The sequence below is a fragment of the Saccopteryx bilineata genome, chromosome 9 (genome assembly GCF_036850765.1).
Source record: "Saccopteryx bilineata isolate mSacBil1 chromosome 9, mSacBil1_pri_phased_curated, whole genome shotgun sequence".
Classification (NCBI taxonomy): Eukaryota; Metazoa; Chordata; class Mammalia; order Chiroptera; family Emballonuridae; genus Saccopteryx; species Saccopteryx bilineata.
Window position 1 is genome coordinate 63,184,672 of NC_089498.1, and position 27,202 is coordinate 63,211,873.

The 27,202-nt window shown below is 35.8% G+C and overlaps 1 protein-coding gene across 5 annotated transcripts in view; it reads left to right on the forward strand.

Moving 5' to 3' along the window:
* Nucleotides 1–15,742, forward strand: part of CABCOCO1 (ciliary associated calcium binding coiled-coil 1) — a 131,400-nt gene extending 115,658 nt beyond the window's left edge. For 3 of the 5 annotated variants that reach the window (XM_066243785.1, XM_066243789.1, XM_066243787.1), the window contains 3 exons: nt 8,833–8,955; nt 9,370–9,510; nt 15,303–15,742. In XM_066243785.1, coding sequence (XP_066099882.1) covers nt 8,833–8,955; nt 9,370–9,510; nt 15,303–15,377 — 339 coding nt within the window. In that variant the 3' untranslated portion in view covers nt 15,378–15,742. The remainder of the gene's footprint in view (nt 1–8,832; nt 8,956–9,369; nt 9,511–15,302) is intronic. The other 2 variants (XM_066243786.1, XM_066243788.1) reach the window with 2 other exon arrangements.
* Nucleotides 15,743–27,202: the final 11,460 nt, after the last annotated feature.

The window sequence follows — 27,202 nt, forward strand, 5'->3', positions numbered from 1 at the left end:
GATTCCAGTAAGCACTGAGTGTGTAATGTAAATATTCTCGATCACAGAAGAAAAATACTGAATCTGAGGATCTCATAGACAGGCGACATTGAGTCTTGTCTAAATAGAGAAAAAGCCACTTGAAATTTAGTAAATTAGAATATAACATCTGTAACTAGACTAGAGATGCCATAGTTCAATCCCCTAACTTCAAAAATAAAGAAACCACTTTTCAGACGTACTTACTCTTTATTGAGTGGCACAGCCACAACAGACTCTACACATTTAAGGGGAAAAAAATTCAGATTTCTAAAACATTCAGCTCTGAAATAAAATACCATCTAAATTTCTCAGAGTTGTTATTTTTGTTTGTTTTTAACTAAACTAGCATGATTTACAGATTATAGATTAAAGGTCTTTTTTGAGGAAATTTATTGTTGTATAACCGTTGTCTATAAAAATACCTTTGAATTTATTTTCCAAGAATTCAGATTCCATGAAAAGCCTCAGAAGCTTAGAGTACCTAGGGCTGTTTTTTGCTTGGGAAGACCTCTTTTTTAGGTCATTAAAATAATGACCACCCCCGTGTATATAATTAGGGGCTGCCCTGCATAAAAGGAAAGGGTTGGGTGCTTCCTGAAAGAGCCCTGTTTCTAGAAGAGTAACTGACAGCAGTTTTCTCCTTTGAAGGAAGAAAGTCATGTCCTGCTGGCCAACTAAGAGCTTGATAACAGTGACAGAACCAGTTAGTGGAGATTTTTATAACGAGGGGGAGGATGGTAGAGGGAGTAAAGCAGAGAGAAAATATTTATAACTGTGACAACGTGCTTCCTTGTAATAATTTATGAGTCCACTGGAGCAAAAGGAAACACACAAACTATGAGTAAAATATCCAAAATATAAACATCATGCCTTCTGTAAATTTTCTTTAGTTAAAAATTAAGGTTGAGGTTGACTAAAGTAAATGACTCTATTTTCGTGGTCTCTTATTTCCTTGATACTAAGGGTTACCAACTGATTTACAACTTCCTGTGTTGTTTTTTTAATCTATATTTGTCAGCACATTTTTAATGTCAGATTACTTAAAATAGATATCTTGGGTCTAAGAGGACAGGAATAATAATATTATGTTGACTTCTTTAAAAGTTTCAAAGCACTTTACAAATATTCTTGTTTTGCCTTAAAAAGCCTTATATTTCTAAATAAAATTAGTTTCGATATAGTCTTAAGATGTTTTTTCTTTATTCCACTGATGACCTCAGAACTGAAATGCAGTTGACTCAGTGTGCTTTGAAATTAAGTAAATTACATGTACAGCTTTATCCAAATGTTCAGCCTCCTCTTACTCAAGTAGTTTAAACTGTGAAAAATAACAGGAAGCCCATGAAAGAGAAAGACTAGAATCAAGGATGTAGAGTTCTCCCATTGTAGTTTCTATTCTAACCATTGTGAATTATTGTCTCATGTGATTTCTGCAAATTATACATAGATACTTGTTCAAAAAGAATATTCTCAACCATAAAGGCCATGAAATAGCTTTATCTTAATATAAGGTATCTTAGGATGTAAGTAATTACAACATACATACAGAAAAAATTTAAAATTTATATTTGATAATTCATAACAGGCTTTCTACAAAGAAATACATAATTCATCTTTATTATTGACAAATACTGATACTTAATTTCCAATTCTTAAAACCAGAGATAGAGTGTTTCCTATTAATATTTTAAACATTACAACCCTCAAATTTAAATAGAACACCCTAAATGAAACCAAACAAAAATTTATTCATGATTAGAACTATTTGAAATAGCTTACAGCTGAGTTCAAGGATGGATATGTCTTTTAGAGTACAATTTAGTAAGCTAAACAAATATAATCTGAGTGGCTTCTAAAATTATTTTTGAAAAGCATCGGTTATTTTCTAACTATTTATAATAAAACCAACCATACTTTCCATCTCTCACACTGAGGAAGTTGGAGGGTAAGGTCAATCTAAGAATCAAAAATACAATCTTGATTTTAGTAATTTCAAGAGTTTTGGTATTTCAATTTTCAAAAGAAAGACTTGTTGAAAGTTTGCCCTACATGCCCCAACTCTTTACTTTTGATGAAATTTGTTGAAGGAAATCTTTCTAAAATGAACTCAATGTGGGCAACCACAGACCACACTGAATGCTGAAAAATAAAAGATAAAAAGAGTAATAAATTGAGCTGGGGTGGGGGAGAGGCAGATTTTCTAATTTGAAAGTTAGATGTAAAACCTCTCCTTTTCTAAAGAGGTGATTTGCCTTAGTCCTGACCAGAACATGTAACTTATAAATGCCATAGTATTTACATCTCAAAAGAGAAGTTGTTTGAGTCCCCAGAGTTTCTCAAGTAAGATGGCATTGAATATATGTTTGATATTAGCAAGACTGTGACTATATGAAAATAGGATGATGGCATATCCTTATTTACCAATGCTTCTGAGTTTGTTAGACTGTTTGGCAGTATTGACAATTATATATAGAAATAACATGGGCAAGTGTCCTTGTTACTATGATCTGTTTTCCAGTGCTAGTGTTATGTCTACTCTGATCTGTTTTCCAATGCTAGTGTTAGAGAGAAGACCCTTTCAATAATGAGAGTAATTATAAATAATAATAATAATAATAATACTTTCCCTTTGAAGAACTCCCATTATTTTCATCCACATTTTCTAATTTGTGCTTGAAACAATTGAATGAAGCAACCAGGTAGCAATTATCATTATCCTTCTTTTACATATAAATAAATTGAGGCATAGGGATTTCCTTAGCATCACACAATTAGGAATAGAGCCAGGCTTAAAGCCTATAATTCAGTGGTCTATCTTCCAGATTTTGGCCATCTTTAGAAAGTATCTGGATATCTGAAGAACTGTCCTGTCCCTCAGGAAATGTTTCCATCAGAGCCAGATCTTTCCCTTTTAAATTGCATTTACTCTAAGAAGATACTCTTTTTCAAATTCATTACAGAGGATTTTGTTTTCTGAGGTCATTAAGTAGATAGGAGTACTCAGATTTCTTTTCAACTTGTGTTGGCCTGAAGCGGAAGGACGCTTGAAATACTAATGATGTCTAAAATACTCTGGAATCAGTTTCTTTAATTATCTAACTTTTTTTTTTTTATTTCAAGCCCAAGTTAAACAAGATTGAATCAAGACATATAAATAAAAATGGGCATGAGGTGTTAACTGGAGTGTCCTAGCCAGGCTGCAAATTGGTTCACTGTGGCCTGCCAACTTGAATTTCTCCTTGCAGCTTCAGCTGGACTGGGTAGTCTTCATTTCCTGTCCTAACTTGTCCTGTGTTACCATTCACTGTTTAGGTGATTAGCATGTGGATCTGATGGTCTCAAAGCTCTATTAAGTTATAAATGTTCAAACTACCAGTATGCTGTGAGTAAAAATAGAAGTTGCTATTAGATATCTATTCATACCCTGCAGAAGCCTGGCAACATTCTGAACCTTTTCAAAATGTAAATACTGCATATTAAGCATAGGAAAGAAAATTAATGTGCTGCATTTGCAAATTTATTTCCAAGTCAAAAATGCAAAGGGGGAGGAGGATTTCTTAGCAGAATTGATTTTCTACATTTACAGGGTATATTGAGAAGTTTGTAATGGCCTGAACACAAAAGAAAAACACTTTAGAAATGAATTAATTTAGTTTCTCTGATAATCTTAGCTTTTGAATTTATTCTTTTGATTTTAGATTTATGTCCTCACTATGACATTACCAGAGTTTATTGCATTTTGCAGGTGGCATTCATATATTATTACTTTACATGCAGTATATTGTGGGCAGTGGCTTACAATTTTTTGTTAAAAATATCCAGCACCACACAAGTTACTTCTTATTTAGACTTGCAAATCAGTAATGCCTTTCTCTTTTGATGTAAAAAATACTTAAAACATTACAGGAATTTTTGTGCCTTTTCTCTTTAGTTAATATTGAGAAAAGTTTGCAATAAAGTTTCCTTTTGGAAACTTGGACATTTTTAATTAAGTTCTGATTAACATATGAAGTCATCCTTTCACAATTCCAAACAAATGTCTTTTTAAAGCAAATCAGTGTTTTGTGTGTGTTCCTGTAGTTCCAAGAGTTGAACAGATTTATCTTGCTTTCTGCCATTCAAAATGGAGCAAAGAGGTCATCATATCAGGAACAATTTAGTAATTGACACCTTAATCATAGATTTCAGCAGTACAAACACTACCCACAAATCACCTGCACTTTCTCCAGAGAAAACAATAAACAAATAAAATAAATAGCAATAAATAAAACCATAATTAAAAAACAACAAAGAGAAACAGTAAGTCAAAGTTGATACTATTAAATAATGTCACAGGAAGTAGAAAATGAAAGGGTGAATGAAGTAACATATTTTTTCAGATAAAATCTTTATAGTTCTTAAACACAGTAAGATCTGAAAGCAAATTTAAGTTTTCAGACCTAAACTGACCCTGTACTTAGTTCCAGGAGGATTCAAAATTCTTATTTATTCCCATAATAGAGGTCCATTTCATACTGAATATATAAATTCTTATAAGATGTCTAGTGCTTTTTTAAAATTTTGGCTTATAAGTAAAGATCTTGGATTCTTTATAAGCTATATAATGGCTGATGATAAAATTTTATTCTTATGAGTATTAAATTATGCCAAAAAGCCATTTACTTAATATTCTTTAAACACCATAGCATGATTCAACTAAAATTCAGATTGTAAACCATCTTAATTAACACTACTGAAATACACATTTAATGAACAAGATAAGTAACTTAAGTTAATTTTCATGAACCAGATAACATCTGGGAGAAATGTATATTGGTAAGTCAAATAAAACTAATTTTCTAGCCACCACATCTATAGATGTTATTTATTGTATGTTCACTTAACAGTCAATTATTCAGTTTAGAAATCTATTCTCTTCTTTATTAGAGTTTTTAATATACTCACCTTGGTTCAAGTGGTCTGCTTATTATCTGAAAAAATATAAATGGTATTCACATGGAACAACATGATTGTTTTTATTATATTCGTTTGTGTGCAAGCATTCAAAAATGGAGAAACACATTTATTGCTTTACATTTGAAGTAATATTTAGGGGGTATTTGAAAGTCAAGCAAAACCAATCATTTGGCCAAATGGATGTATGTGTATAATCAGAAACTCCTGAGTTTTCATCTCAGCATTAGGCCTCAGGCAAGTCACTTAAAGTCTTTCCCTTTGTTTCTTGATCTAAAGATTATGGGTGCTATTCTCTGATAGAGGAAAGAGGGGTTGCTAAGTCAGGATACAAAATAGGAGTGTTTTTTTAATAAACATACTTGATCCTTTTTCTCTTTTTATTTTTATAGATTTAAGAGGTAACATATTAGACTTTTGAGGAAAAATATGAGACAATTACAATTCTACAGGAATATATAAAAATAGTTATAAAACTAGCTTTATTTAATTTGCTTCAACTATTCATACACTTGAGGAAATTATAACGTTCTTTCAGAAAACCTAACTTAATAAAGCTGACCATGTCTCTCTGTTTTAAATAGATTTTATTATAGAACCAGTGATGTTGTAAAACATGAGGTTTTGTTTAAAAAAAAATACAAAGGCCTAATTGTATTTTTTTAAAGAAAGTATTGCATCAGACAGTTTCATTTAAACATACTTGCTGGCTCTGTACTCTCACCACAATTATTGATTCTAATTTTTCTTAAACTTGTTTTTTAAACTGCTACTTAATGGAGAAAAATAATCACTGTGATGCTTCTGGGAACTATGTCTATTTCAAGCTATATATTTGACTCTATACTTATTATTAGTGAAATGATTTATATTTACCCTCATCTGAAATGAAATTAGGATATTTTTTCCCTTACAATATCTTACTAAGACAGCCAAATGTAACAACTCTTCATGAAAAAGAAAAGTGTAGCTATGCTTTGGTTCACTGATAGTATGTCAAACACCCTGAAGAGAAGAAATCCTTAACCCTACCTTTGTGCACAAATTAAATCAAATGACTAGCTGTATGAGCAGCACTCATAAAAGTCAAGGAAGGGAAAAGCTCAACCCTCAGTCAGAGCTTCAGGTTCTTGGGATAAAGGGGAGCTTCATTCCACCAAAGAAATGATGACCTGAGGAGTTCCAAGTTTCCATGTGTGCCCAGTACACACACACACACCAGTGCCAAAGACCAGGAAAACTGGGTAATTGACAAATAGTTCAGATTAGCCTTATAAAGAAATCCAGACCACTGGAGTGGGAAGGATAAAATGAGAGGTTTGAGCACACATATCTGCTTGTATTTAAGTGTATCATCTGATGGAAGATGGGGCAGAGGTGGGCACACGGTAGCATCTGCTCCCAACAGGATAGAGGGGGAAGCTATTGAGAACTTCCACCTAGGGATGAGAGAGAATTAACAGAAAAGCCTAGCCTGTGTATGTAAAAGCATAGCAATATAGCAACATCAACAAGTAAAATCTGGTTTCGTTAAAAGGCTATACCTTGCAGATTAGCTCATGCTTATTTCTCGGTGCCTGCAGTAAATCCAGGAACCTCCACTCCATTCCTTTCCCTCGTCTATTCAATGTCTCACCCACCACCACTCCCCCCAAATTTCTATTTCTCACCTTATATTGAAGTCTCTACCACTCATCATCTTCCTTTGTCTCTGTATTCCCAGGTGCAGGTTATTTATTTTATCTATAATGCTTCCGAGGACACTAAAATATGTTTAGCTGTTTCATTTTTCTAGTATAGTAAATAAAGAACAATATAAGGTATAGGAAGATGAAGAAACAAGCATGGTGAAAGAAGGTACAAATAATCTTGTAGAAGCTGAAAATGCTTTTATGTCCCATTTAGGGGGAAAAAATAGTGGTTTATGAATACAATGAGAGACAAAAATCTTTCTGATATGTTTTCTTGATAGTTTATTTTGATTAACATTTAGTTAACTGAAGATAAACAATCTGGAATGATATCATCTAACAGAATAGAGATTAAGTGCTTAATAATATCAATAATTTCCAAGTATGGCAACATGATGACATTTTACAGTTTACTGAAATACTGAATAGGACGAGAAGTTGGCACACAAGGGTTCAATTCCCAGAACTCTCACTAAGGAATTATTTGACTAAGCCAGTCATTTAATCTCTCGATTTCCAAATTTACTTGACTGTAAATTTAGGACACTTCAGTCCTTCTATAGATGTATACTAAGCAGTAACATCCTATAAAGTCAAATTAAAATTAAAAATATGAATTCAATGTAAAATACATTGTATAACTTAGCATCCAGTACATTTCAAAACTTATCTAAGTAAAAATAAATATTAACATTTAGATGATGAACTATTATTTTTTAAGTGTTTATTTTTATTGATTTAAGAGAGAGAGGAAGGGGGAGAGAGACACAGAGACAGGAACATCGTTCTATTCCCGTATGTGCCCTAACAGGGATTGAATCAGCAAGCAACCTTTGTGCTTTGGGACAATGCTTTAACCAATTGAGCCATCCAGCCAGGGCTAAATGATGAATTATTATGTTCTCATAAATTTCTCTTATGTAGCCTGACCTGTGGTGGCGCAGTGGATAAAGCGTTGACCTGGAAATGCTGAGGTCACCGGTTCGAAACCCTGGGCTTGCCTGGTCAAGGCACATATGGGAGTTGATGCTTCCAGCTCCTCCCCTCTCCTCTTTCTCTCTCTCTCTCTCTCTCTCTCTCTCTCTCTCTCTCTGTCTTTCCCTCTCCTCTCTAAAATGAATAAATAAATAAAATTTTTTTTTAAAATTTTCTCTTGTGTAAATTTATGTGACATTTTGTGAAATTTGAAATGAATGTATGATGATTTTAAGGTTTTGGAGTCCTCATGGGATGGTGAACTTATGCATTTCCAGAGTACTGTCTTCAATCCTGTAGGCTCAGGGTCTTTCACAGCATTTCATGGGAGTGACTTCATCTCAGGGCCACAGAAACAGGCTCGTGTAGCTTACTATATAAACTAGAACATCAATTTATTGGTTTTCAGTAAAGAATGTAATAAGCATGAGAATCAGAGCACTGAAGTGGACATACGTTTATATATCACCTGAGAGGTAGAAAATCAAATTATGACCAAAATGTTGGTTGTTCAGCATGGCGTCAGGACAAGAACTAATAAAATGAGTCAGATGTTCAATGTCATCAGTACCCTCATCTCCTCTTTCTCTCCCCCAAACTGTGCTGGAGAGAAAGTTGACTTCTTTAACTATTGTTTCTTCATTTCCACTGTTGATCAACTGTCATCACCATTCCTCTGTTTGTCACACGCTTGCTACAGAATTATTAAATGCTCACAGTGAAACCTTACCCTGCCTTCTGTGTTTTGGGGTGATATTGCAAGCATCTCTAATTTACTTGTGCTGGCTTTATAGTTAACCTTTAGATCCTTCATCAAGTTCTTCATCAAGTTCTTGATGACCACTTTTTATTGCCCCCAAGAACAGATAGCTGTTCCTTGATGAATAATATCAATCACCATCAGGCTACTATTGAGTATTTTAAGCATCTAACCCTTCTCCAAAATTGGAGAAGGTATACAGGAAACCTAAAACATGGTTTCTACGTACAGAGAGCTGGTAAGCAGGAGAAAGGGGCCACTTGACCCATGAACAATTAAAGCTCAGAGTATTACAAAATTAAGTCCTAAACCACAAAATATGGAAAGAGTGGGTAGAATAAAATGCTAATTATTAGATACAGAGCTGAAATTGTAAATTATGGTTACACGCAAAAGGCTTTATCATAATACAGCATTTTTCTTCTCCTCCAGCAAATGATAGAGGTTGTCAATCCTTCAGGTGGCCTTTTCCCCAACCCTGTAGAAGAAGGAATCTCATTTGATATTTACTCAACATTCATAGAGCCACCCCCAACACTGGATACAGAAATAAAGGTATTTTGTCTCTTCATTCACCCTGTCACAGCATGGCGTTCTCCGTGGATGGGGGGAAAGGAAGCACATGGTCTCCCTGTTTCCCTCACTCTGATTTTACCCAGCAAAATATAAACATTGGTTTTATCATTGACTCACAAGTAGGCTAGCTGAAGGTGGCTCAGCAATTTTAATCTCCTCTCCATCCTCCCCAATCTCCATATTCACTTTCCTAAAAGTAAGACTGTTGGCACAATGACTTGATTTGTCATGATGCTCATAAATAATGAAAATGCAGATTGACATCAAATTACAGTCACCTGACAGATTGACATCATTCCTAGTAGAAAAGTACCCAGGAGAAGTTTGAGGCTACATATAAATCCCTGACTGCTCCTAATATCACCTGAGCATTGTTTACTTTCAATATTCTAGAGACTGGATCAAGGACAAGGCCCTCCAGAGTCCCAGCCAGAGGCTAGTACTTCAGACTCAGATGCTTTAGTTGGTTTCACCATTGAAGATGTAAAGTCAGTGCTGGCTCAAGTCACAGATGACGTTTTCACCGGCATTCAGGTACTCAGCCTTGATAGTGTGCTCACTTACTTCATTACTGGTTAATTGGCCAACCTTGTTTTTTACATCTGTAAGTACTATCTACATTCAGCTAGCAAGAGTGACACTGATGATGGAGGAGTTCAACTTAACATCTCCACATCATTCTCAGTTGAGTCAACTGAGTCTCCATGAGATCACAAAATCAATTCACCGACAGCACATAGTTCAGTGTGCGTTACCAGTTTTACAGAAACCATTCAGCATCAAAACCCCAAAAGCAGCATGGTAAAGACTTTGTGCCTTGTCACACTAAAATTGCTCAAGCAAGAGTAATTAGAGTACATTTCTAAAAACAGTAAACCCTGAAGATCAAAGCATAATTCTCAGCTAAGTTTTCTCACCAAATTTCTAAAATGAAGTTTTCAAGTATTTGAACTCCCTCTCAGAGAGTTTGTCCCTTTTCACATATCACTAACAACAAAGAAGTTTGCACTTTGTTTCCAGAATGGCTGCGTGAAGACGGTGACGGTAATAGCCATCTCTGTAGCAATTGCCAGTTATGGATCAGCTTAGCTTTATGCTTAAATTTTTTCTCATCCAAAAAGAAAAAAGAAGAAAACATTTCCATCTCTACACAAAGACTTGCATCATTGCCTAGCCAAAATGATTAAATAAGTGAATTGCATATTTTGAGAGGATTTATAATTTCTTGTGGAAATGACTATGAATCAATAAGACAGTATACTGCATGTTTAAAATATTAATGCATCATAGAGTAAGACTTAGTTGGTATCTGAACATAAAACCGTATATAAAAAGCACACTGTATTAACAACTGACTTAGAGCAAAAGATTAGCTTGGCATAAGCATACCTTGTTAATGTTTAATCATCAAATGTTAATGCACTATTTACATGAGCATTTAATGATTTGATGCCAACAGAATCAGCCAAAGTCCTTGGCTTAATAAGGAGTATTTAGTGTTTACCAGAAACAGTGGAAGAACACACTTTACACAAAGCTTTATTGTTAACAACCCCATGAATGTGGTGACTGGTTATTGTGTGGAAGAGGAAAGTAACGTTGAATTAAGCAGAGTTCAGAACATGTCTCCTCTTTAGATTTTTTTTTTTATATTTTATTTATTAATTTTTAGAGAGGAGAGAGAGAGAGAGAAGGGGAGGGAGGAGCAGGAAGCATCAACTCCCATATGTGCCTTGACCGGGCAAGCCCAAGGTTTCGAACCGGCAACCTCAGTGTTCTAGGTCGACGCTTTATCCCACTGCGCCACCACAGGTCAGGCTCCTCTTTAGATTTGATAACATTTAATCTACATATAGTTTTTATATAATTATGGCCCTGGGCTCCTTTGTGATTCTGTGGCTTTGAAATTATGACCGAGGAACTGCTAGACAGTAATAGAATTGTTTGCAGTCCCCAAAAATTGATAACATCTTTACCAAGGCCATGTTCCATGTAGTGAATATGTTTTTAACTATTCATTGATTTTTAAAAAATATTAGAGTCTGCAGCATTTATACCACTGCTCTGTAATAGAAAGAACATGATTGCTATATGTGTGCGTGGTTGTCCATTGGCCTGCAGCTGTCCTTAACTGAGCTAGGAAATTCATTAGCTGGTTCATCTAAATATAATTAAACATAGAACTGGGACCAGAGGGGAAGGATGCAGACCCTTTAGGTGCTATGATCATAGCCATATTAAGTAGATTCATGGATTAGCCGAGGCCAAATTGCTGCCAATGTTTCAATAAAATGATATGATGAAATGAATTTATATAACCTTTCAAGATAGCAACCCCCCATATGTATTTTCTTCCAGTAATCCTAGTAAACTCTAGACAAATTATACAGGCTCTTCTCTGACAAATAAATTGAAAAAAATGAGAGACACAGAAGACTGAGTCATTTGTCCAGAGTTTCCAAGGTCAGAAACTGATGAAAGACTCTGAATGGGAGTTGTAAAGTGGGTTCTAGTTCAAATTCCAGAGTTATCCACAAAAACCACATAGCCTCTAATATCACAACCAGACTACTTTGGATTTGAATACTCCCGTGTGGTGTGGCACTTTTTCAGTGTTTGCCCTTGTTTCTTGGTCAGGTTCCAAGTTGGGTAATTACTCTCTGCTTACCTAAATTTCTCACTCTGCTTTAGATGGGTAGGTTATTTTCCAGGCCTAAAACCTGCCTCCCAATGTTCCTGGCTTTTAAAACTGCTGCATCCCCGTTCAAAGGTAGCTAGCTGCCTGCCAGTGGTCAGTGTATATAAGCCTTCTGAATACACTGGCCTGCTGTAGAAACAGTTAATGAATTATTATTTGTAAGATGCCTAAAATTGTCCAATAGTTTTTCTTCTTCTTTATATAGAAATAACACTGTTATTATATTTTTTTGGAACAAAAGTCAGTAGAGAAATCATGTTTTAAGTACAGTCTTTTTCAGAGCTCCTTCTCTAGTGTGGTTATGGCATATTTTCCTTTCTAGAATTCAGAAATTTCTGAAAATGTAGTGTGAATCCTTAAATTTTTTATACTAATTTACTTACTTTCCCATTGACTCACTTTATAGTTTTAGAGATTTATTAAGAATGAAGTTATCTTGGCCCTGAGATGTTAATTAAAATTATACTGGATAAAGCAAACAATTTAAGGTTATATAGTTTAGTTATTTAAATTTTTAAGATACATTAAAAATGAAAGTCTTTTGGCCCTGGATTGTATAATAAAAGATTATACCCAATGGAGCAAACTTTATTATATTTAAAGAATTACATTTCAGAGAAATATGAATGCTAACACTGAATTCTTGCTGTTAAATATTGGCTGTTGGTGCTGTTTAAGCAATAGGGTAAAATAAAGTGAAACCCTTGAGGGAAGTTTTCCATCTTGGGACTGCAGATATTGTTAGATCACCTTGAATTTCCAGGTTAGAAAAGTGAGAGTGAGATCACCTCAAGGTAGTCATCACTGACTGGCTATTGAACCAAGCCATGTGTTTACCATTCTTCCTGGAAGGAAACAGAACATCATACCCAAGCCCAGTGGCTGTGGCGTAGCTTGTCTGTTCAGCAAACCTCTAAAGAATAAAAGGAGAGATGGTAGACTTATGACAACCTGTTCTTGACCAGACAAGGAGTCTTTTCATCCAGCTCTGCTGGTGGCACAGTGGTCCAGAGAGCTTAAACAGAACTCCCCTCTGTCAGTACACCACTCTATTAGGTGTGCACCTTATCTTTATGAATCTTTCCCCCAAAGCCCACACTAGCGTAGATGAATTCCGTGAAATACCAGAAAACTCTCCAGGTCAATGTGAAAAAATCCTGGTGAGGCAGCGAAACAGAAACTGGTAGATGATAGTGCATCTGTCCTTAGTTGAAAAGAAGTGGAATTGTTGATGGACATAAAACACATTATGGTCATGCACTGCTTAATGACAGATATGTGTTCTGAGAAATGTGTTGCTAAGCAATATTGTTGTGTAATCATCACAGAGTGTACTTAACACCAAACATCATGGAGCTTGCTAGACACCAAGGTTATGTGATATAGCCTATTCTCTTAGGCTACAAGCCTGTACAACATGTTACTGTGCAAAACAACATGAGATTAAATGAAGCACAAGGGAGAATGATGTAATCAAGAGACACAGCAAACATGAGATGTATGAGTCTGCTGCCTGCATAACACAGCATCCTGTTTACAGCAAACATTTTTTATAAGTAGAAAGCATACACTCCAAAATAATGATTAAAAAATGTAGTACTGCATATTGAATATATAAACCAGTAGTGTAGTTATTTATAATCATTATCAAGTAGTATGTACTGTGCATAATTGTATGGGCTGTATTTTTATATGCTTGGTAGCACAGCATGTTTGTTTATACTAGCATCACCATAAACATGTGAGTGATGTGCTACGCTATGACATTTTACAGTGGCTACGATGTCAGTAGGCAATAAGAATTTTTCAGCTCCATTATTATCTTATGAGGCCACTGTCATATATGTGGTCTGACTTGGACCAAAACGTCCTTATGTGGCACATGACTGTACTTGAAAGTGGGAAGACAGACCCATTTAGAGCAGTGCTTCCCAATCCTTTGGAATTGTGGCAAGATGAATTCTTCCAACTACTTTATCCCCTGTATGGTCTAATATGTTGCACGGCATAAAGAAATAGGAGTAGTATATTTTTAAAATATTTCACTAATCATATTACTGAAATAGAACATTGGTTAATATATCACAAAAATAGAAGTTGGAATTATGAATTTAAAAGCTCGCCTGTAATATTAACTTAATACTTAATCTTTAACTGCTTAATATTTCAGGTAGGAACTAAGAGGCTAGGTGGTTAAGTGTCTTGCCCCAGGCTAAACTAATCCCTAGGTCTCCACACCCCTGGACCAGGGAGCTCCTTTCTGCTCTGCCAGCACCCTGCCTGAAGGATTCGAGATTCCTAAAACATAAAGGGTTCCTTTGTAACCCGGAGGACCATGTTCATCCCTTCTTGCCTCCTCCACCCATCCACCGAGAAAGAAAGAAATGAAAAACCGAAGGACAGAGTTTGATCCAGGGTTTGACAAAACTTGAACCAAAATAATAATAACAATGATAAAAATAAATAACTATTTACATGGGAATCCAGAATTACTGATACCCATGTGATCTTTTCAGAAATATCAATTCTTACTGTGAAGGTAAAACAAAATCTCATCAGATAAGGCAACCGTTCTGTACATTTCTAAAATATCTATTATAGTTACACTGGTAAAGAAATAAATCAGAATGAAAGGTTGTATCTGAACCAAAAGAGTATTTGATTTTTAAAATTTCTTCTATATAAATTAAAATAGTAAGAGTTTCTCAAAATACAGTTACCCTGAAAACTTCAAATTATGTTATAGATATGAGCATTCTCAATTTTGAATGAGTTATTAATACATATGGCTACACTACCCTTCATAGACTTCTAGATTGTTTAAAATCATCTAAACAAAAACACCAGTTTCACCACATTGCTCACCACTGGTTTCTCTATGCATAATTTTTTTTTATCCATCATGAAAAAGAGAAGACATTTTCAGAGCTACTAATGTTTAGTTAATGTGAAAATATTTCTGGAATTGTGCAGGTAGCAATGTTAGTCTATAGAATATCACTGCCGGAAGCTAAATGCCATCATAGCTGTAGCAAATACTAAAACCTGTCAGCAATCACTTACAATTTTCTACCAAAATTATACCTCAAGTTCCATAATTTATGACATAATTCCAGGAGTTACAATGTAGGATGAATACTTTTAATTATGAAAATTGTTCTAATTATGAGATCATTTGTGTTGTTACTTCACAACAGAAGCTTTCTGGGATCCCATTTAGAATGTATTACACAGGAGACAAAAACATTTATTGCAAAGGGGTGGGGAGATCAACAACACAGCAATAACTGAGCCCTGAGCAGTTATTCTGATTCAGTGCTTACTGGTGAAGTCTGTCTGAAAATACAGATAAATTATCCTATCTTCCAACACAAGGCTATGTGAAAAATGGCTGTCCAACTACCACTTCCTGTTCATAGCAGACATGCTATACATTGGGAATGTGCAGAGAAATATGATAAAGTGTTATCACATCACTACAGGCTGAAACCCGGCTATGTCTGCAAAACAGGAAGGTGTGTGAGGGATAATGTCTGTCTTTAGGCACTATAGTATGTCAAAACCACAAAGACAATGTGCAGCAAAAGATAGCTCCATCATAACCACTTTTTTATGATTGTCTTCACAGACGGAGATAAACGAAAAGCTGCAAATACAGGAAGAGACCTTTAATGCACGAATAGAAAAACTGAAGAAGGCCTGAGGACTTGGTACAAAGAGTGATGCTAAACTTCCCTGAAACGAACAAAACCAGTCCGAATAATAGACTCTCTAGAGCATCATATCTCCTTTATTTAGTTGGGAGAGGAAAACCAAGCCCCACTTTTTTATTATCCTAAGTAATTAGAAAAGTATTAACCCCAATTTTGTTATCTCCTGTCCCATAACAGCCTCTGAATTTATTGCACTGAGTGTAATGAGAACATTTTGTATACAAGAGTTTGGAGAATTATATATAAAAATACAATTACTTTTACAATACTCCTTTGACATTTTGACTAATAAATGTTACTCATCTTCAAGGAGAATGAAGCCAACGTTTTTAAATAAAGAAAAATAATAATTCTATTCATATTGACTCAAATGAACTGCCACATTAATAGAACATTGTGAACAGATACCACGTCCACACTACTAAGGATAAAACTTGCTAAACAATAGCTATTAAAATGCATATACTAAGTTTTTTTTCTTGAATTATATGGTTTTCTTATTTAAATGTTTCAGTGTGAAACCAATTTTCTGAAATTATATAATGCAGTTTGAAGCACTTTAATTTATTCTGTACTGTATTTGTTATTTCTAATCTTGTTACTCTCTCCGGAGAATACATGACCTATATAAAAAGAAGCAATGTATAAATGGTTATTAAACACCAAACTATATATAGATTGTAAAAATCTTAAATACAAATCAAACTCACAGAGCTCTTAAAATTAACTATTATACTGCAGAATGATTGAAAACATCTCAAACCTTTAAATACCTTTATTAAAATTTCCAAAGAAAAATATCTATTTACCTACTGATTGTCCCTAGTTGGACAAATTAAATTATGTAATTACTATTTAGGTCATTTCCAAATGTCTTAGTGTTCAGAGTTTTATAGTAGAAACAGACGTACTTGCATCTAGCTGGCACTTGGATGACCATGGTCTGTTCGTGCTCACCTCAAGCTATAGCCAACCTTCCCCATCAATACCAAAGAGATTATCCAAAATGTGTTAATTTAGGGCAGAGACAGATCTGATCACATTTGGTAATTTTCTAATTACATCGATTAGCTGTGTAAGAGAAGCCCTTGAGATGAAACGTGTTTATTGTTCACTAGCTCCAAGTCTGGAAGGCTGGGAGATGTGCTGAGCTGTTTTCCCTTGAGCTGTCCTGGCTAACAGAAAATGTTCATGGCCAAAAGAGAGCACTAGGAGGGCTCACCTGTCTTGATCCCATTAAGCAATCTTTTCTCCAGGAAAAATAGAGGTGAAACTGGAGAAACCACAGACCAGGAATAAAGGAGCTTCTAGACAACACTGAGCGCAGCCTCAAATGCAGTCATTGGCATATAGTAGACCCGCATTCCTAATAAAGAGTGCATTTGAGCAAAGGATTTGTGACCAAGAATCCAAAACTGAATGAAATATACTTTGAGATCCCTAAACACTACACAGAGACAATATACTATAAGCCAGCCTGAAGCACATGAGCATGCCAAAAGCATGCCCAGAGTCTGATACTAGCTTCAGCAAGGAGAGTGTGTGACTTTGGACAGGCTACTCAACCTCTATTTGCTCATCTATTAAATAGACATAATACTTATTTTAGAAGTTGTTATAAGGATTCAATACATATTAAAAAGATGTTTGTCGTAAGGTTTTGTTTTCTATTTACCTCTCAGGATACCCACAAAGCCACTGTTCTAATACCCTCTGCCCAGTTGTTTGATCAGTCTTTTTGCCAGAATTCCCAGCCTTCTCTGTCTCTCCACTGTAGCTCTGTGTCCTCCCACAGTAGCCACGTGGTCATGCTGCTGACCTACACCTTTCATGCTGAAGCTGCCCAAGGCTCGCTGTGGGAGCCTTTTACATCAAATAATAAAAAGGGAAGAAACAATCATAGGAGCAGTATCTCCAAATTTTAATTCATAGTCTCTGCTCTTTTAAATTAATTTCAAATGGATAACTTGAACACAGTTATTTTAAAAAGCATAGACAATCAAAAATAACTTTCACCCTAGCTAGATACCCTCATTTCTCTCCCTACAAGGCAATTACAGTTTCCAATAAGTTTTTAGAAGAGTATTTTTCACCTGTTTAAATAGTTGGATGCTTGTATACTGTGGCCTTTTTTATTTAACACAATGTGCATTGTTCTTTACACTCTCTTCTTCATTTTCATCGAATAATATATCTTAGCCATAATTCTCCATCAAAACATTAATGACTATATAGTATTTCATTTTAGCAATTCCATAACTTTTTAAACTAATCCTATTGATGAAAATTTTATTGTTTCAAGTACTTCCCTATGCCAATGCTGCATTGCCATCTTTGAGAACATGACTATAGCTATACGATGAATTCCTAGAGGAATAAATTTCTAGGTCAAATTTTATTTGCATTTCCAATTTTGATAGATACTGTCAAAGTACCTTCCAAAGATATTTCACCAACAATGTGTGAAAAAAAATCTCTTTCTATACATTGTTACCAATAACATGCATTACTCCTTTTTTATCATTGATATTCTGATAGATTAAAAATAATGTTACTATTATTTTAATTTGCTTTTATTATTTTACTCTATATGGACTGAGAAACTTTCATGTTTGTGGGCAAAATTTATATATATATGTATATATATATACTTAAATTACATATATGTATTAATTTTCCTAGTAACTCTAAGAGATAGAAATATATTAGTAGCCTCATTTTATTTAAATTATGGAGCCTGAAGCTTAAGAGGTATTAACTTGAACCAAGTTACACACTTAGTAGTTGATGGATCAGGGCCTTACACCAAGGTCTTTTGAATTAGTGTTTCCAGTTTCTTCAGATGTAGTTCCAGAAATGGGATTGCTAGGACAAAAGGCAGTTCCATTTTTTTAATTTTTTGAGGAAACTTCATACTGCTTTCAATGGTGGCTGCACCAATCTGCATTCCCACCAACAGTGCACATCCTCACCAGCACTTGTTGTTTGTTGATTTATTGACAGTAGACATTCTGACAGGTGTGAGGTGAAATCTCATTGTGGTTTTAATGTGCACCTCTCTGATGATTAATGACATTGAGCACTTTTTCATGTGTCTATTGTCCATCTCTATGTCCTCATTGGAGAAGTGTTGATTGAGGTTCTTTTTTAAAAAAAAAAATTATGAATTGATTTTAGTGAGAAAGTACGAGAGAGAGAAAGAAGCATCAATTTGTTGTTCCACTTACTTATGCATTCATTGGTTGATTCTTGTGTGTCCTGACCAAGGATCTAATTTGCAACCTTGGCCTATCAAGATGGCACTCTAACCAACTAAGCTAACCAGCCAGGGCTATTCAAGTCCTTTGCCCATTTTTTAGTTGAGCTCTTGTCTTCCTGGTGTTGAGTTTTATAAGTTCTTTATATACTTTGGAAATTAATTCTTTATCCCTTGTATCATTAGAAAATATATTTACCCATTCAGAGGGTTCTGTTTTCTTTTGTTGATGGTTTCTTTTGCTGTACAAAAGCTTTTTAGTTGGATGTAGTTCCATTTGTTTGTTTGTTTTTCCTTTGTTTCCCTTGCATGAGGAGATACATAGGCAAAAATATTGCACAAGAGATGTGAGATTTTACTGCCTATGTTTTCTTCTGCCCTGGTTGGCAAACAGTGGCTTGTGAGCCACATATGGCTCTTTGGCCCCTTGAGTGTGGCTCTTCCACAAAATACCACCTGTGAGTGCTACTTTGATAAGGAGTGTACCTAACTATATAGTCTAAGTTTAAAAAATTTGGCTCTCAAAAGAAATTTCAATCATACTGTTGATATTTGGCTCTGTTGACTAATGAGTTTGCCGACCACTGTTCAAGTGTTTATGATTTCATGACTTACATTTAAGTCTTTTATTTGTTTTGAGTTTATTCTTGTGTATTGTGTAAGATTGCAACATTACTTATACTACCAAGATCTGGAAACAGCCCAAGTACCCATAAGTACATGAATGAATAAAAAAGCTGTGGTACATTTACACAATGGAATACTACTCAGCTATAAAAAAGAACTCTTTCCTATTGTGACAACATGAATAAACCTGAAGAGTATTATGCTAAGTGATATAAGCCTTTCAGAGAAAGACAGATAACACATGATCTCACTTATACGTGGAATTTAATGAACAAAATAAACTGATGAACAAATAGAAACAGAGGCGGGGACACACAGGACAGATGACAGCTATCAGAAAGGAGGAAGGTTGGAGGACTGGATAAAAAAAGGTAAAGAGATTAAGAAAAAAACATATGTATAACACATAGACACAGACAACAGTGTGATGATAGCCAGAGGGAAATGGGGTGGAAGGTAAGCGGAGGTGAGCAAAGAGGGGGAAATAGGGATGGATAGAGACTTTGCCTGGGGCGATGGGCACACAATGTGGTGTGCAGATGATGTTATATTGAGTTGTACACTTGAAACCTGTATGGTTTTGTGAATCAATGTCACCCATATAAATTCAGTAACTTAACAATAAAAAAAAATGTGTTTAGTATTCCAGAACAAAAAATATACACAATTGACTGTAATTATAAGGAGGCAAAAGACAAATTTAAATTGATGGAAATGCCATAAAATATCTTCCTGGTACTTTTCAAAAATATCCCTCTGATGAAAGTCAAAGAAAGGCTGAGGAACTGTTTCAGACTAGAGAAGATTAAAGAGACATGACTACTAAATGCAGTGTGTAATCCAGAATTGGAAACTGGGCTGAAGAAATAAATATATCTATAAATTGCCCTATATTATTAGGACAATTGGTAAAATATGAATAAAGTCTATAATATCTTTAAAAAAAAAAAAAACAGGTCTGACCTATTTTACAGATAAGGAAACTGGAACATGGAAATCTTAAGTAATTTTCCCAGGATCACACAAACAGTAAATGGTAGAACCAGGTTTTTAATTTAGACCTGTATGATTACAAAATTCACAAATTTAACTTTATCTTCATTTAGCTATCTCATAGTCAATATGAAACACAGTGAAAACTGACCTTTTTATTATTAGTTATAATAAGGGAACAAACTTGTTTATATTTTTTTGCATATTAAGCATTTAGAAAATTTGTGTAAGGATGGAGGGCATCACCCAGCTCCATTCATTCATTCATTCACTCATTTTTATACTATATAGCATTGAGTACCTACTATGTGCTGTGGCGTTTAATAGTGAGCCAAATAGACATAATATCTGCCTAATAATCTAGTGGGAGTGACAGTTAATACTAAATGTGAAAATACAAGCTTCAGGAATTATGAGTATTAGACCAACATGCCTGATCTAGTTGAGAAGGTCACAGAAGTGACCCACTGGTTTTGACAATTGGGCCTAGATCTGAGGGATATATAGAATTCAACTAGCTAGAAGAAGGTGAAGGAAGACAGATTTCAGGCAGAGAGAAAAGCATGTGCAAAGTCCCTGGGACATAAATTGAGGCTGAAAAATTAATTTCCCACAGTCAAAGTCTTGCAGGGTTCTGTAACAACACACAGATTTCTATTTTTTTTTTATTTTTCTGAAGCTGGAAACGGGGAGGCAGTCAGACAGACTCCCGCATGCGCCCAACCGGGATCCACCTGGCATGCCCACCAGGGGGCGATGCTCTGCCCATCTGGGGCATTGCTCTGTTGCAACCAGAGCCATTCTAGCGCCTGAGGTAGAGGCCATGGAGCCATCCCCAGTGCCCGGGCTATCTTTGCTCCAATGGAGCCTTGGCTGCGGGAGGGGAAGAGAAAGACAGAGAGGAAGGAGAGAGGGAGGGGTGGAGAAGCAGATGATGGATGCTTCTCCTGTGTGCCCTGGCTGGGAATCGAACCCGGGATGTCTGCACGCCAGGCCAATGCTCTACCACTGAGCCAACCGGCCAGGGCCTCACAGATTTCTATTTTTAACCTAAAAGCAATGGGAACTTGATAAATTCTAAGAAGCAAGTGCCATCAGATTAGTATTTTTATTTTATTATTATTATTATTTTTTTGTATTTTTCTGAGCTGGAAACAGGGAGAGACAAACTCCCGCATGCGCTTGACTGGGATCCACCCAGCACTCCCACCAGGGGGCGACGCTCTGCCCACCAGGGGGCGATGCTCTGCCCCTCCGGGGCATCGCTCTATTGCGACCAGAGCCACTCTAACGCCTGGGGCAGAGGCCAAGGAGCCATCCCCAGCGCCAGGGCCATCTTTGCTCCAATGGAGCCTTGGCTGCGGGAGGGGAAGAGAAAGACAGAGAGGAAGGAGAGGGGGAGGGGTGGAGAAGCAGATGGGCGCTTCTCCTGTGTGCCCTGGCTGGGAATCGAACCCGGGACTTCCGCACGCCAGGCCAACGCTCTACCACTGAGCCAACCGGCCAGGGCCAGATTAGTATTTTTAAAAAGGCCATCTCTCTAGTGCTAGGACTTCTATCCGTAGAGATGTAGGAAAATATTCTAATGAAAGGATTTCTACTGTTAATGATGCTATCGGTCTACTTCTTAACAATTTCCAAGAGTAGAAGAAATAAAGAAAAATTTTGACTTTTTTAAAGTCGGTGTCTACTACTCTAAGCAGTTGCTTGCACAAAGACAGACCTCTGAAGAGCCGGTTTAAAAACAGTACTAACCTATCACTTAGATAAGCAGCAACCTTTTTCTGATCATCCACAGTAAGATATCTTTCCTTCATTTGCAGGAATAATTTGGGGAGGATTTTTTCACCCCCATGATAAATTTCAAAGAGATAATATATTTATTATGTTATGAACAAGCCACAGCCTGCCACTATTACAGGTATTTATTTACAGGCACTATTGCACCTAAATATAGCATGGAGTCATTTTTCCAAAATCCAAATATAAAACCCCTATTTCTACCCTCCATTTGATTAGAGCCATTCAACCATCCTGGTAGATAATAAGTTTGCATGTTTTTAGATTGCATTTCATTATGCTTCAGTTCCCCTAGAGAATAACACGCTCCTTTTCCCAACAATTATAGAGGAGAAATACTTCTGACATCTCAAATTTCAGAGTCTCAAGAAGATGTTCCTCTTCTGGACATCAAAGTCTTTTTTTCCCCAAACATTAATTTGCTAAATAAGGGAAGTCAGGACCCTTTTGTGGTAGCCAAATACCTATTAATTTATGTTTCTTAAGCAAAAATAATCTAGATCCCAATAATATCATCCTGTTGGAAATCAAATTCCAAAACATCAAGAGAATACTAAAAATCTTTCTTGCTTTTCATTTAAAAAGCACCCCTTTTCCACCCCTTTTCATAGAATTATCAGCAGTGGAGATTGGCTTAACATTTTTTATTTTTTTTATTATTATTATTATTTTTTTTTTTTGTATTTTTCTGAAGCTGGAAACGGGGAGAGACAGTCAGACAGACTCCCGCATGCGCCCAACCGGGATCCACCCGGCACGCCCACTAGGGGCGACACTCTGCCCACCAGGGGGCGATGCTCTGCCCCTCCGGGGCGTCGCTCTGCCGTGACCAGAGCCACTCCAGTGCCTGGGGCAGAGGCCAAGGAGCCATCCCTAGCGCCAGGGCCATCTTTGCTCCAATGGAGCCTTGGCTGTGGGAGGGGAAGAGAGAGACAGAGAGGAAGGAGGGGGCGGGGGTGGAGAAGCAAATGGGCACTTCTCCTATGTGCCCTGGCCGGGAATCGAACCCGGGTCCCCCGCATGCCAGGCCGACGCTCTACCGCTGAGCCAACTGGCCAGGGCCTAAAATTTTTTTTTATTTTGAAATTAAATTTTATGGGGTGACATTGATCAATAAGAGTACATAGGTTTCAGGTAAACTTTCTATAGCATTTGAACTGTTCATTGTGTTGTGTGCCCATAATCCAAAATGAAATCATTTTCCATCATTGTATATTTATCCCTCTTTACTCCCCTCCCCTCAACACGTACCCCCCAACCCCCTCCCTCTGACAACTACTTCATTTTTATCTATGTCCATTATTTTCAGTTTTATATCCCACCTATGTTTGAAATCATAGGGTTCTTAGCTTTTTCTGATTTACTAATTTCCCTTAGTATAATGTTCTCAAAGTCCATTCATGTTGTTATAAATGGCAATATGTCATCATTTCTAATTGGTTAAAAAGTATTTCATTGTACAATATATATGTACCATATCTTCTTTATCCAATCCTCTATCAAGGGACACTTTGGTGATTTCTGTGTCTTGGCTACTATGAATAATGCTACAATGACCATGGAAGTACATGTGTCTTTGCAAGCCAATGTTTTCAAGTTTGAGGGTAGATACCCAGTAGAGGGATTGCTGGGTCATATGGTAGTTTTAGTCTTAATTTTTTGAGAAACCACCACACTTTCTTCCATAATGGCTGTACCAGTTTACATTCCCACCAGTAGTGAATGAGGCTTCCTATTTCTCCACAGACTCTCCAACACTTGTTATTACCAGTCTTATTGATAACGGCCAATTTAACTGGTGTGAGGTGATATCTCATTGTAGTTTTGATTTGCATTTCTGAAATAGCTAGCGATGATGACCATCTTTTCATATATCTGTGGGCTATTTCTATGTCTTCTTGAGAGAAGTATATGTAGATCCTCTCCCCATTTTTAATGGGATTGTTTGCTTGTTTGTTGCTGAGCTTTGTGAGTTTTTTATGTATTTTGGATATTAACTTTTTATCAGAGCTGTTTTTTCTTTTTAAACTGCACACTTTCTAGGCACTGAGATGAAATAAGACAGATAAGTCTTTGACATCATGAAACTCATGGAATCGATAAAGTTTACAATATAGAGTAAGATAATAAGCAAATGAATAAATAAAATGATCTTTGATAACAATCAATAAAGCAAATGATTAATGCAAAGCCAATGGGATAAAAGGTTCTGAGACATGGGAGAGCTACTTTACCTGAGGTGCTCCAAGAACCCTTCTTGTAAGGATGACTTTTGAGCAGACCAGAATGGAAGGAGAAGCCATGAGCCATACCACAGGACATTTATTTTAGGTGAAAATAACAAGTGAAGTGACATTGCCAAGTAGAATTTTTGATCATGCTAAGTAGGTTTCCGGTGGAAGGTGTACCCAGGGCCTGACTCCTGGGAAGTAACCAGGCTAGTTTTTAACCTCAGACCCTCACATTCCTCATCTAGTGCTTTTGCTATTCCATCACAGTGGCATGGTCATGGTCACATTGCCTTTTAAAAATGCAGAATTATAGCAACATAATGCTTATCAGTATAACTCAAAATCCCATCTACTTTAAAACAAACGCATCTACTTTAAAAAAATCTTGGTCCAAATCTCCTTCGCAGAAGGATTCCAAATAAGTATAACTCTACTGATTATTTATGAGTGATGCATAATGACTTCTCTCTAAAAAAAAAATACAGTATGGAAAGGTGAGCAGAAAGAATGCCTTTACAGTTAAGAAACCTGATCGACAATACTTCTGTCAGATGATCAGGATCAACATTAATATTCATAAATCATGTTGGTGGCATGTACATTTGATATGAGATAATGAAAATAGTACTTCACCTTTGTGATCTTCCTACCAAAAACCATAATCCTAGTCTAATCATAAGAAAACACATCTGGCAAATTCCAAAAGAGTAGCATCCTACAATATACCAGGTAGTATTCTTCAAAACTGTCAAGATCATCAAAAACAAGTAAAGTATGAGAAAATGTTGTAGCCAAAAGAAGCTTACAGGGACAACTAATGTAATAGCGAATTCTGGATGTAATTCTGGAACAGAAATAAAAAAAAACACTAAAGAAATATGCATAAATTATGAAGGTTAATTAATAAAATGTATTAAAACTTGTTCATTATTTATACCAAATGTACTATATTAAAGTAAGATTAATAATAACAGTAGTTAATAACAGGGAAAACTGTAGTGGGAGAAAGGGGTCAGTATATATGGGAATTATGTACTATCTACTCAATCTTTCTGTAAATATAAACTGTTCTAAAAAAATTATGAATTTTAAAGAATCTTGATGAATACAAACCAAAGTTAGAGGAAAAGATGCCTATCACAGTTCACCATTTATCAAATGACAGGCCCTTATAAATGATAGAGGATTAGATAAAGATGTGATACATATATACATTGAAATACTACTCAGCCATAAGAAATGATGACATAATGCCATTTACGACAACATGGATGAAACTTGAGAACATTACACTGAGTGAAATAAGTAAATCAAAAAAAGCTAAGAACTGTATGATTTCACAGATAAGTGGGATATAAAACTGAGACTCATGGACAGAGATAAAAGTGAAGTGGTTGCCAGGGGGAGGGACACATGGGGGAGGGAAAGAGGAAAGGGAATGGAGGGAAGGGTGTAAAGAGGGACAAATATAAGGTGATGGAAAATGATTTGACTTTGGGTGATGGGTATACAACATAATCAACAGTTCAAATGCCATAGAAATGTTTACCTGAAACCTCTGTACTCTTATTGGTCAATGTCACCCTATTAAAGTTAATTTGCTAAATAAAATTTTTTAAAAAATAAAATAAACGACACATAAAAAATCAGATTTTCTATTTTTTTCTGTATAGTAATTGATGCTATTATTTTTCATAAACCCTATCCAATCTCTTTATTTGTTGTTATGGACCTATAGATTAGGATAACGTTAAAGTTTGCACTAAGCCTGTAATAGTCAAAAAATTCAAAATTAAAGAATAAAAAGTGTTTTTACTCTACCTTGCCTGATCCACAACTTGTTATATCTGCTTAGGAAATGTAATTAAGTGATTGAACCCAAAGGATTTAATTTTAAAATAGACCATAGAAGAATGGGCTGAAAATCTGAAATATCATTTTATTGAATCCTTTCACAGTGAAGAAACTGAGGTCCAGAAAAATGAAGACTTTGTGATTACATGACTAATTTGTAGCAGGAAATAAAATCCAGATCTCCCTCCCTTCCTCCATTTCTTTCTTCCTTCTTTTCTTTTTTGCCTCTCTCCCTTTATTCCTTCTTTTTTTCTTTCTTCCTGCCTTCCTTTATTTATTTATTCAAACATGACTGTATTCAACAAAGGTTCACTGAATATCTTCTATGTGTCAGATGCTATGCTAAACATTCATAAGCAAAAATAGACATAATCACTAACCTCATATGAGTGTAGTAGGAGAAGTAGAGTTTCATCAATTACAAAGTACAAAAGAATAAGTATAATTGGTTCTATGAAGAAAAGTTATATTCTGTAATGAGAGCTTATTTAGCTGAATCTGACCAAATCAAAGAAGGTTCTGAAAGGAAAGGTAATACTTAAAGGATAAATAGGCACCAACTAGACAAAGAGGGGAGAAAAGAGTTTTCAGGCTTAGGAATAGCAAGTGCAAAATCCCTGTGGAAAGAGAAGATGGAAATTAGAGAATGTGAAAAGGGGACCAGGGGGGTGAAGCCTTGAAAGTGGAAAGGAGCCATTTTCAAAATTGAAAATGAACAGGTTTAAGTGAATATTAGATTATGCAGTCTTGTGTGTCAATATGAAGAGTCTTGTCTTCGTCCTAAAAACAATGAAAAGTTACTGAAAGGTTTTAAGCAAAGACATGGGGGTGACTGGTGAATGATAGGCACATTAACTATGCAGAGATGACTCTCATTGCAGTGGGAAGAATGGAGAAGAGACCAGGAGAAAGGATAGATGGGTGCACCTCAGTTAGGATATTTCCAGCCTGGTACTCTTTCTGTTACACCACATACATGTCAGAAGCTATCCATCAAAATCCAGGCTCCCATTGTTCTTGAATGCATGGATTCCATTTTCCAGATCTCTTTGCA